Genomic DNA, 12,742 nt, shown 5'->3' with positions numbered 1-12,742 from the left:
ACCATGGTGAGTTCAGCTGGCAGCATTGCACTAAGCAGGCTAGTGGCATGTTGGCCCGGATGGCTTCAGGATGCCAGTAGCAGCTGTGCTGTCTGTGGCTTTGCTACCCTCCGGAGTGAGAGATCAGCTAAAACCACCACTGCCTATAGACAATAGTGCCAATATTCAGTGCCATTGCTCTATATTCGTAGAATGGAATAGGGACCACAATTTGATTGTTTCATGCAACCAGAATTCCTCCCCTGCCCCCCGTGGGCCCATACTCACCATGGCTGGGGCTGAAGAGTGGTGCTGTGCAGAGGCACTTCAAAGCTGAAATGTCAATAAGCAAGTCGTATGAAAAGTTTTGATGGGAATAAGGGAAGGGAGTTTGAAACTTATTCCCTCTCTGTTGTGACTATAAATCCAATGATACATCTGTCTGTTTTTATCAGCAGCTGCCATTGTGGCTTTGAGGGGTGCCCCTTGCACATCTGCAGAACACCTGATCCTGAAGAGGAGAAAGAAGAGGATTAGTTCAGCAAGATCTTGCAAGCTATTGCTGCTTCAGATCGTGAACAAAGGTCCTGGAGACCAGCGTGACCGATGTTATGGAGAATGAAAAAGGAGACAGGAAAGGCTAGGATTCCCAGCAGGAAGGGGAAAGGGAGATGCACCAAGACATAATGGAGCTTCTCAGGCAGCAAACTCAGATGCTGGTTGACCTACAGGCCCAGAAATCTGGCTCCCCGCACTTTGCAGTCCTTAGAGAGCTCTGTAGAAGCAGTCCTGACACTCCAAAGCATATCCTGTGGCATCACGGGCCACATCCTAATCCCTATGATTCCTCACTGTGTGACTGCAAGGAAAAACACTGCTTAACATACACCAACATAGGTCAGTATGTGTAGCACAAGGGATGACATTTGTATACTGAAATGGACAGAAATTTTTGCTGCTTTTCCAATTCTAAAAGTTCAGTTCAGAGTTTGTATTGCCTGCTGTTTTTTGCACATTGCTTTTCTGCACTGTTTTTGCCAAATTTCTTATTTTTTAAATAATTATTCTTCACAACACAGTTCAGAATGCAATGCAATGCTCAAAGCATAGAGTACTTGTAAATGTACAGCACCACAAAACTCAGAGGTTCTGGAAAACACCCCCCAGTCATATTTATAAATGTACAGCAAGCACCAGATCGTTCATAGCTTCGGTAAAACATAATGTGTGTAAATATGCAGAAAGCACTACACATTTCCCGACAGCACTCAAAGCTTCAGGTCCACAGAACATTCCAGTACAGAGCACTGCTATCGCTGACTGTTAAAGTCTTCTTTTAAAACCTCACTTAACTGCGTAGTTCCAAGTTGAACTCTTGTAATGGCTGTTCAAAGTCTGCTCTATCTCCTCCTTCCATCCTGGTGACAGCTTTTCCCCCCATTGCCTCACAAATATTATTTAGGTCACATGAGGTAGCTATAACCATTGGAATATTTTTCTCATTGAGATCCAGTCTAGTGAGTAAACACCACCAGTGTCCCTTCACTCTACCAACAGCACATTCAACTGTCATTCTGCGCTTTCTGACCTGGTAGTTGAGTCTTTCCTTGGTGTGGTTGAGGTGGCCAGTAAATGGTTTTGTGAGCCCTGGGAGCAAGGGGTAAACTGGATCCACCAGAATCACTACTGGCATTTCAATAGCACCAGTGGTAATCCACTTGTTGGGAAAGAATGTCCCCGCTTGCAGCTTTCTGAACAGTCTTGTGTTCTTAAAGATGTGGGTGTCGTGCTTTCAGTAACTAGCGCTCAGTTATGTAGGGATAATCTTTACTTTTTCCATCTTCAACTCAACGTGGAAAAAGTTAAGAATGCTTGACCAAATGGCCTTACTATTCAGCATTACCTAGCACTATTTGAGATTCCCACCTCAGCTTTGCTAGCTAAAACCCAATTGCTTTCAGCTGTTCCTGCGTTAATCTCTGACCTTCATAATGGAAACTTTTTCCTGCTGTATTTAGTAAACATCGTCAGTGTTGACCTGAAGATGGGAGTAAATAGAACAGTATTATTATATTCCCTTTTACTTATTTGGAGAAGTGTATAAAGAAATACAAAGATCTAGAAAGGATAAAAGCATGGATAGAAATAGCCAAAGAGACTTATGACTTCTGTCAAAATATTCTCTTCTGAAATGATATGGAAGCTACGTTGCTACACCTCATAATTGTGTGCTCACCGTGCTCATAACACTTGCAGCTCTATATAATTAAATCTCATGCTTCAGGACTCCAGCTGGTTGCCTGCAGTGGTCAGGCAGGAATTATTTCCCCTGATGCACAGCTGGCTAGATGGGCTACAGCTAGAACTGGGACACCATTCAGGGTGGACCAGTGGTCTAAGGTAGCACAAAAGATTCTCTTTCTAGATGCCTGGCTGTGTGTCTTGCTCACAGCCTTAGGGTCAGACTTACTGCCCTATTTGGAGTTGGGAAGGAATTTTCCCACGGGTCAGAGTGGCAGGGACTTTCTCTTTTTCCTGCTTTCCCCAGAAGCAAGTGGTGTGGTTTGCCTGCTGGGATCATCCGAGTATATCTTACCTAATCAATTCCCTGCCGTTGCAATATTTTTTTAAAAAAAGGTAATTGGGATGATTTGGTAATTATAGGGCTGTCAGCTTGACATTGATCCTGGGCAAGATAATGGAGTGACTAATACGGGACTCAGTTAATAAAGTATTAAAGGAGGTTAATATTAATTAAATCAATATGGGTATATGGAAAATAGATCCTGTCAAACTAACATATCATCTTTTTTTTTTTTGATGAGATGAAAAGTTTGGTTGATAAAGGTAATAGTGTTGAAGTAATATATTGAGACTTCTGTAAGTGTTTTGACTTAGTACCACATGACATTTGGATTAAAAAACTAAAATGATATAAAATGAACATGGCACACATTAAACGGGTTTAAAACTGGCTAACTGATAGGTCTTGAAATTTAATTGCAAATGGTTAATTGACATCAAGTGGGTATTTTCTGGTGGTGTCCCCCAAGGATTGGTTCTTGCCCCTATGCTATTCATCATTTTTATCAACGACCTGGAAGAAAATATGAAATCATCATTGATAAAATTTGCAGACACAGAAATTGGGGGAGTGGTATAGTGAATAGGACAGGTCACTGATTGGTAAACTGGGCGCAAGCAAACAGTATGTGTTTTAGTATGACTAAATGTAAATGTATACCTATAGGAACAAAGACTGTAGGGTGTACTTACAGGATGGGGTACTCTGTCCTGGGAAGCAGTGACTCTAAAAAACATTTTGTGGTCATGATGGATAATCAGCAGAACATGAGCTACCAACATGATGCTGTGTCCGAAAGAGTTAATGTGATCCTGATGCACAAACGGAAATCTTGAGTAGGAGTAGAGAGATTATTTTAATCTCTGTATTTGGCACTGGCATGACCGCTGCTGGAACACTGTCCAGATCTGGTGCCCACAATTCAAAAAGGATATTGATAAATTGGAGAAGGTTCAGAAAAAAGTCATGAGAATGATTAAAGGATTAGAAAATATAACCTTACAGTGATAGACTCAAAGAGCTCAATCTATTTAGGTTAACAAAGAGAAAGTTAAGGGTGACTTGATTACTGTCTATATATCTATGTGGGGGACAAATATTTAATAGTGGGCTCTTCAATCTAGCAGAGAAAGGTGTAACATGATCAAATGGCTGGAAGCTAGACAAATTTAGACTGGAAATAAGGAATACATTTTTGACAGTGAGTGTAGTTAACCATTAGAGAACAATTTACCAAGCATCTTGGTGAAGTGTCCTTCACTGACCGTTTTTAAATCAAGATTGTATATTTTCTAAAAGCTATGCTCTAAGAATTATTTTGGGGAAGTCTGATTGCCTGTGTTATGCAGAAGGTCAGACTAGATTATCACAGTGGTCCCTTCTGGCCTTGGAATCTATGAATTTATGAATCTTAGGAACTGGTGGCACCTTGGTCTTTCCTGTTTTCTGCTTGTGACACAAAATTTACTGACCTTAGGACTGAAATGCTTTAGTCTAACTAAAGTTGTTGGGCTTACTATATTGGTATCTGGATGAAATTTAATGGCTTGTGATGTACAGGAGGTCACACTAGATGATATAATGGCTCTTTCTGGCCTTAAACTCTATGATACTGTAATGGTCACTAGCAGAAGCAGTATCCATTTGGGTACAAGACTTTTGTTGTAGGACGTGAAGACAATTGACCCTGTTCACACTACAGTAATATAAATTTAATAAATTGTTATAGGGTCTACAATTGTATATATTCTAGAATAGGGGTTCTCAACCTTTTTCTCTCTGAGGCCCCCCTCAACATGTTATAAAAACTCCAGGGCCCACCGGGTGGGGGGGAACTCAGGGCTCCGGGCCAGCAGGGGTTGGGGGGGCCTTGGGCATAGGTGTAGTTTGACTTTTATTTGGGGTGGGGGGCAAGGGCCGGCAGCTCCGCACAACGCGGTCCAGGGAGGGAGTGCCACCTCCACTCCCTGACTCACCTCAGCAGGCCACCCAGGGGGGATGCAACCAAAAAATATAACTCAAAGTGGGTACTCAGTTCAGAAAGTTTGAAAACCACTCAGAGTGCAGGGAGAGGGGTAGGTAGGGGGTGTGTGTAGGCAGGGGGTAGCTCAGGGTGAAGGAAGGGGGTAGCTAGAGGCTGTGTGCCAAGACGGCTCCCTCTGCGGTGGCTGCTACCCGAGGGCTCTGCCATCCTGGAGCGGGGTCCCCCTGCCTGGGCAGCTTTTAGCGGCTGCATGAGCAGTCAAAGGGGGCTGGGAGCTGAGGAGCAGCTGCAACCCTGGACACCAGCAGCAAATGGGGGGAAGCCACAGCTGCCCGCTCCAGATGACACCACCAGCCAGAGGAACAGCTGCCCCGTACTGCCTGGCTCTGGCTTCCCACCTACAACCTGGCCAGAGGGTGGGGCCTGAGGGGAACTGGGGGTGGGGGGCTGGAGCTTCCCCCGGGGCTACCCCACTCTGGGTAAGGCACTGCAGTTTGGGAGGGCAACACCCTTGTGCCCCACAACTCTGCCCATGGGCTCAGGGTTTCTGCCTGTGGGGAGCACTAGGGCTCAGGGCTTCAGCCCTGCCCTGCTCCTGGCTTCAGCCCAGGGGGCACCCTCAGGGGGGGCACTGGGGTTCCCCCGCTGCTCCCAGCTCCAGAGGAGGAGGGTGCCAGTGCTCCCAGCTTGACCCTGTGCCACTCCTGGCTTCAGGGCACAGGGGCTCCCAGCTTCTGCCCTGCACCGCTGCCGGCTTCTGCCCTGCACTGCTGCCGGCTTCAGCTCTGCACCGCACCACTGCAGGCTTTGTGGGGGCTGCTAGGGTTCAGGGCACCGGGTTTCAGCTGTGGGGCCTTGCGGCCCCCTTGAAAGGTCTCTGACCTGGGTGTAACAGATGCAACTATAGCTGCCTAAATCTGCAGACAGTCTGAACCAATAGCTTTGAGAAGTGCAAATTTCCATATGCATCTCAATGAGAATCTGCCACTCCAAATGGGGGTGGATGAAGCCACAGGACCCTCATTTTGTGGTGTGTATTGTGCTCTAGATTTTCTTAATCCAGCTCTGAGTAAACACAACACAACTAGGGTTAACATACACTACTCTTCCTTGCTTTATAAACCCATATCTACACACTGAAAGTGTGAATTGAAGAATGAACCATGTTATCACTATCTAGTTTAAAAATGCAGGAGTTAAGGCTTGTTTTATTAAATATTCTGATAATTAAATCTATTAATTAGTTTGAGTTGAATTTCATTTAAAACTGGGTCCTTCAAAGAAAAAAGTGTTCTGTCTCTGGTGTTTTTGTTTGTTTGTTTGTTTTTTGGGGAGAAGGAAAAGTTAGTTGATATGATCTGGAGCTTTTTATATTGTTGCTGTTGTTAAAATCCTGTTTCTTACGCTAAAACAAGACACACATAAAAGGGTAAAGTAAAGAATAGCAAAGATAAAAAATGTAGTTTCTGTCTCTGGTGTTGACTTTCACTTGCAAACTCACTGTTGGGAAAACACAGGCCCAATACACAGTTTTGTCATCCACTCTGAGATCTGGAAACTTGTACTGGCATCAGGCTGTTTAGGACATTTCTTTTAGTTGCCTCTTTCTGGTCACAGGCTTACAGCAGTGTTGCAAATATGCAATGTTGGAAATCAGCAACAAAGGTTTCAAACAGAAGAAAAAACAACAACAAAGGTTGCAGGATGGATATAATCAACATATCACTCTTTGATGCACAAGAGAACTTCAGCTATGACAGGAATTCAGAATGGACTGACTGGAAGAAATGCTTTGCAAGACTTCACATTGCTACTAAACTCTACCAGGAAACTGGAGACATCAGGTATTGTCTTTAATTTATGCTATGGGGAAGCAGGCAGAGTATATCTTTAAATCCTTTGCCTTTACTGATGATAGTCACAAGGATGACTGAAAGAGTTCTGGCTCTGTTTGATGCATACTTTATACCTTTAGAGAAATGTGGTTTATGAAAGGGCGTGTTCTCGCCAGAGAGATCAAGAACCAGGGGAATGTGTTGAATCTTTTGTAAAAGTCTTTCATACCTTGGCAGAAAACTGAGATTTGTGGATTGTAAAACATGAAAATATCAAAGAGAGACTGATTATTGGGCTTACAGACAAAAGTGTCTCACAGCAGGTTCAATTAAAGACAGTTTTAACCATACACACAGCTATCCAGATAATAAAGCAGAGTGAGCTAGTGAAGGAGCAAAACAAAAAGCAGGAGCAACTTGAAAAACCAGAAACTAGCTCAGAAGCAGTAAAGAGACGCAGCATGACTGCAAAAAGTAATGATCATAAATCCACTGAGGAAAAGAGGGACAAGTCCGTAGCTACAAAATCTTTCAGACTAACTTCACAAGATGTGGAAAAATTCAGAGCCCATTCACATCTTCAGTTTGTTCCTCAGAAGGAACAATCAACAGAGTAAACTTTACAAATGGCAGATGTAGAACAAGAAGAATACAATTCCAAACCAACCACAGCCAGCCATTGCAACTAATGGACAGCCAGATCACAAAGTTATTAGGCATTTGAGTCATGTAATTAGAAAACCTGTATGATTCAGAAACACCTTAACAAACTGATATGTACTGAACTTTAAAGTTTGCATGATAGAGTAAAATTTTGTAAATGGTACGACTATAAAACTTAAAGGGGGAGATGTGATGGAATGCTAAAACTATTATAATGTTCAGCCAGTAGGTGGCACTATGTGTAACATACTTTATTTGAGCTGGTAACAGCTATACCTGACTGCTTTAAAGTATCTTAAAAAGCACACATTTCTTGTATCTTTCTTCATGATGAATGTTCTGTCGCCAGTCCAAAACTGGTACAGAAGCCTGTCCTACTTGTAGCAGTCCTGCAATCTACTGTGTACAAGCAGCATGTGACAGCCATCATAGCCAGATTTTAAGAAAGAAGGAGGTGAAAGAAAAGGACACATGGAGAGTGCGAGGGGAAAGATGAAGTCTCATATCCCAGCTGGTGTTCAGAATTGAGCCAATGCAGGTGATAGTGTCGTCTGGTTGCTTCTCTCAGGCCTGGTCTGGTCAGGACATCTCGCAGGATTAGGATGAAGAATATCTGCGGTTCCAGGAGATAGTGGGGTGGCAGCAATGCTGATAACGTTTTCTTCCATTGTTGGCAGACAGCTGCTGCTTCTGCTAGTTTTTCCTAAAAAGTCTTTTCTTTTTAAGACATCCCCCTCCCGCCCCCCAAGAAGGGGGTGTTGGGCAGTTGGCAAGGAGATTTCATCCCATCCTCTTGGCCAATGACCTGGCCTCATTTATATAGCCTTTGTCACCTCTCATCTAGACTAAAGCAATGCAGTATACCTGGGCATGAAGCCTTCAGTGCTTAGAGTGCTTCTCCTAAGTGAAATAGGCTATCACAAAACACATCATATCTGTCCTCTGCTCAATATGCTGGCTTCCTATAAAATGTCAAATCAAGTTCAAGGTCTTGGTCCTTTTTATCAAGATGCTCAATGCTTGGGCCCAGGATATCTAAAATGTTACCAAGAAGTCCAACATGAACACCATGGTAAACAACTCTGCTCCTATGGCACAATGGACCTTTCTACAATAAGGGAAAAGCTCATCTGTGCAGGAGACAGATCTTTCTCAGGCTGGTCTGAGACTGTGTAATGAACTCCCGCAGGAACGAAGAACCATCACAAACTTCAACACTTTCTCTTCTCTGTGCATATTGCACTTCTTTGACCTTCCCTTCTCTAATATAAACATATGCTCTGTGTGTATATATATATATATATATATATATATATATATATATATTTAAATTTAAAACAAAACATCCTACTAAAACAACACCTGCATGCACACAGAATTCTTCCCCAGGAAGAGGATATGAGAGAGAACAAAGAACATGTGATGGATGTTAGTCACATTGCTCAGTTCAATACTGAAAGGTGCTCAAATACTGTGGTAATGAGCATAGTATAAGAAACTATATAGAATACGATTAAAATGTTTGGATTTCTCTTACATTTAAACTTAACTCTGAACTGCCTGGTTTTATAATGCTTCTGGTTTTTGGTGTGTGTGAGAGTGTGTTGGGTGGGTGGATAATTGCAACATCCCTGTGGTGCTTTTTACTCTAAATTACTATCAACCTTATCTCCATTTTAACCCAGTTTTTGTCTGGGAATATAATTAAATGGCAAAAAGGGACTGGTAGATATTTTTTTTAACTTTTCTGCTCTCAAACTACCTTTCACGCTTAGCAGATCTTCAAGGACATCACTGTGGGGAAGGGAATGCAGTTCAAAAACCTAGAATGGGTTCTCAAACTTCATTGCACTGCAGCCCCCTTCTGACAACAAAAATTACTACATGACCCCAGGAGTGGGGACCGAAGCCTGAGCCCACCCGAGCCCCATTGCCCCGGGAGGGGGCAAAGCCCGAGCTCCACTGCTCCAGGTGGGGGGAAGGGCGGGGGGCAGCCAAGCTGAAGCCCAAGGGCTTCAGCCTGGGGAGGTGGCCTGTAACTTGAACCCTGCCGCCCAGGGCTGAAGCCTTCAGGCTTCGGCCCCAAGTGGTGGGGCTCGGGCTTCAGCAAGTCTAAGGTAGCCCTGGTGACCCCATTGAAATGGAGTTGTGACCCACTTTGGGGTCCCAACCCACAGTTTGAGAACCTCTGGCCTAGAACAAATATGAAAAATTCAGAATTTTTCAGACTTTCTTTGGGAGTTCTGTGGCTGTAGGTGGACAATTGAAGATTCAAATATTATTATAATTGATTTCACAGGTATCTCACGTTACAAAATGGCTTGTGTGCACTACTGATTTCGGATGCAAATAACATGGATAGTGTTCCTTCGGAGGATTCTTCGGAATGGGAGGATAATGATGAGACTGAGATTGAAACTGATGAAGATGATGACTCGGGAGCAGAGATGGATGAGGACAAGGAAAATTATGAGGATGATGACAATGATGGAGATGATGAGGAGGATCCCAATAATTCTGATGATATGGAAATGGAAGAACTAACAGAAAAGGAAGAAGCAAAGAAGAGAAGTGGTACAGAGAAGCTGGTATGTGCTAATATTACAGAGTGAAAGCTTGTTAAGTGGAGAACTACTCTCATGGTCCTAAGCTCTTAAATATTGTGGTCTGACAAACAGGCTGGTCCTCCATTCCTGAATGTCCTATCCATCTAGTTACTAATGTGGCCTCCATCTCTGGTATCTGAGCATCTAGCTCTCTTGTTCAGGGTTGAGCCTATATTACCATTACTTATGGACTCATAGCTCATATTTCCAGCAGAACATCCTGGTCTGTTTCACTCTTCTGTTCTTTGTTGAGTATAGAGTAGCTCTGTTAGATTGTTAGAACTGGAGTTCTTGCCTACTAGATAAAATGACTGTATTTTTTTTTAGAAGTGACTCCTCAGTGTCTGTTGTGTTTATTTTGCAGTCTGCAGCTGCTCTTTGTGTTGCTGTTGGGAGTTTCTGTGATCCTGAGGATCTGCCTGGGTTGGCACATTTTCTGGAGCACAGTATGTATCATCTAACATTTCAGTCTTTCCTCCCAAAGTGGAAAATTTAATGACATTATTTTGGATTTATTGATTTATATGAAATATTCTAGAAGGAGAATGCCAGATGGGTGTGATATGTAGGTACCACATCAAAAAGGTTTTAAGGAGGGATGTTAGAGGCTAAGATGGGGGTTTCATGAATTATCAGGGGGAGTTCTCCCCAAGTGTAAGGGGTTGCATGAAGAATGCATGGAGGTGAATGTGGGAAAAATGGGGCTGGCATCACTGGTGATATAAAGTTGTTGGGGGTGGGTAAACTTCATAATACAAACAAGTTGGAAGGTAGGGTAGAACTAAATGATGGAGGGCCTTAAAGATGAGGACCACATGCTGTGCTTGGTGTGGTAGAGTGAAGAGTGGGTGAGGTGATTGTGACACAAAGGCTCATAGGTAAAGGGCTCCCTATTCTTCGCAAAAAAACCTCTTCAGACTTCACAAATTCACTACACCAAACATGTGCCTTACAGGATATTTATCCATAAAGAGTAACATTAGGATACCTCCAAAAAGCTAGTAACTTGTCAAGATTCATATAATTGCAAGGTGTATGTATGGGTGATATTTAAGGAATAATTAATGTATATTGAAAGTATGCTTTATAGACTTGGAGTAAAAAATTAGTCACCAGGAGATATGTCTTGGTGGTGGGCCGTTCAGGTCACTCTGCCCTGTTTAGTTGGTGATGCAATGCAAGGCTTGATTATTTATCCTTGTTCAATCCAAAAACCATCAAGGAAAAATCATAAGAGACAACTGCAAATCATCAAATCCTATTGAGGGTAAAAAAAGTAATGTTACAACAAGACAGGGATGCCCTGCCCATGAATAGAAACAAAAGATTGTTTCAGATAACACAGATGAGGGAAAGGTATTCTGGATGATTTCACTGAGGAGACATTTTGAGGAGCAAGTTGTTCTCATGAAAAATTGGATCCTGATTCCTGTGAAGCCAGCCAGCTCTGCAACAGACAGAACTTTTTGGGAAAAACCTACTTTATTAGACATGAAAGGTAACTATTAATAAGTGTCAAGTATCAGAGGGGTAGCCATGTTAGTCTGGATCTGTAAAAAGTGACAAAGAGTCCTGTGGCACCTTATAGACTAACAGACGTATTGGAGCATAAGCTTTCGTGGGTGAATACCCACTTTGTCAGACGCATGTGGTGGAAATTTCCAGAGGCAGATATAAATATGCAGGCAAGAATCAGTCTAGAGATAACGAGGTTAGCTCAATCAGGGAGGATGAGGCCGTATTCTAGCAGTTGAGGTGTGAACAGCTAGGGAGGAGAAACTGCTTTTGTAGTTGGCTAGCCATTCACAGTCTTTGTTTAATCCTGAGCTCATGATGTCAAATTTGCAAATGAACTGAAGTTCAGCAGTTTCTCTTTGGAGTCTGGTCTTGAAGTTTTTTTGCTGCAGGATGGCTACCTTTAAATCTGCTATTGTGTGTCCAGGCATGTTGAAGTGTTCTCCTACAGGTTTTTGTATATTGCCATTCCTAATATCTGACTTGTGTCCATTTATCTTTTTACGTAGGGATTGTCCAGTTTGGCCGATTTACATAGCAGAGGGGCATTGCTGGCACATGATGGCGTATATTACATTGGTGGACGTGCAAGTGAATGAACCGGTGATGTTGTGGCTGATCTGGTTAGGTCCTGTGATGGTGTCGCTGGTGTAAATATGTGGGCAGAGTTGGCATCGAGGTTTGTTGCATGGATTGGTTCTTGAGTTAGAGTTACTATGGTGCGGTGTGTGGTTACTGGTGAGAATATGCTTAAGGTTGGAGGGTTGTCCGTGGGCGAGGACTGGCCTGCCTCCCAAGGCCTGTGAAAGCGAGGGATCGTTGTCCAGGATGGGTTGTAGATCACTGATGATGCGTTGGAGAGGTTTTAGCTGAGGACTGTAGGTGATGGCCAGTGGAGTTCTGTTGGTTTCTTTCTTGGGCTTGTCTTGCAGAAGGAGGCTTCTGGGAAACAAATCAACAGAGCCAGACGTGTACGTGTAGACTGATTCTTGCCTGCATATTTATACCTGCCTCTGGAAATTTCCACCACATGCGTCTGACGAAGTGGGTATTCACCCATGAAAGCTTATGCTCCAATACTTCTTTTGGTCTATAAGGTGCCACAGGACTCTTTGTCGCTTTTATTAATAAGTGTGGTCCTAGGTTCTCATTTTTTTTTTTTTTTGGATTGTAATGACTTGTTTTCATCACTCTGTTGTTTCTAGTAGAATCTCTATCCTTTCTTAAACCTTGTGTTATGCAGGAGCGGTGATTTAAGGTAAAAAAGATAAGTGAGTTATCCTACGCTGGTGGAATTTCTGTGAGTAGCCAGTGTCTGGCTGGATATCACAAGGGAATGATTCAAAGGGTTTGGGGTGCACCTATTGCTAGCCCTTTCTTTGTCTTGAAGGTTGGCATAGGCTAGAGGAGAGTGCTTGAGTGGCTGAAAGGCTGGTGGTGCTAGAGAGCTGGCACCCAGCCAAGCACAGGCATGACTCCCTCATGCGGGAGGCCGGGGGTAACAAGGTGACTCTCTGTCCTGGATATCCTGAGAACCATCACAGGGGTCATTATTATTTTTTATATTACCATTATG

General features: G+C 43.2%; 1 protein-coding gene across 1 annotated transcript in view; it reads left to right on the top strand.

Moving 5' to 3' along the window:
- Nucleotides 1-604: 604 nt before the first annotated feature.
- The window catches only part of LOC112120532 (nardilysin-like), a 76,879-nt gene continuing 64,741 nt past the window's right edge, over nt 605-12,742 (top strand). The window contains exons 1-3 of the mRNA XM_026651843.1: nt 605-876; nt 9,345-9,633; nt 10,016-10,097. Of these exons, the coding sequence (XP_026507628.1) occupies nt 9,400-9,633; nt 10,016-10,097 (316 nt within the window). The 5' untranslated portion in view covers nt 605-876; nt 9,345-9,399. The remainder of the gene's footprint in view (nt 877-9,344; nt 9,634-10,015; nt 10,098-12,742) is intronic.

Source organism: Terrapene carolina, unplaced genomic scaffold, assembly GCF_002925995.2.
Source record: "Terrapene carolina triunguis isolate 2854851 unplaced genomic scaffold, T_m_triunguis-2.0 Scaffold103, whole genome shotgun sequence".
NCBI lineage: Eukaryota > Metazoa > Chordata > Testudines > Emydidae > Terrapene > Terrapene triunguis.
Note: the sequence above shows the minus strand (reverse complement) of the source record. Positions and strands in the feature narration are given on the sequence as shown.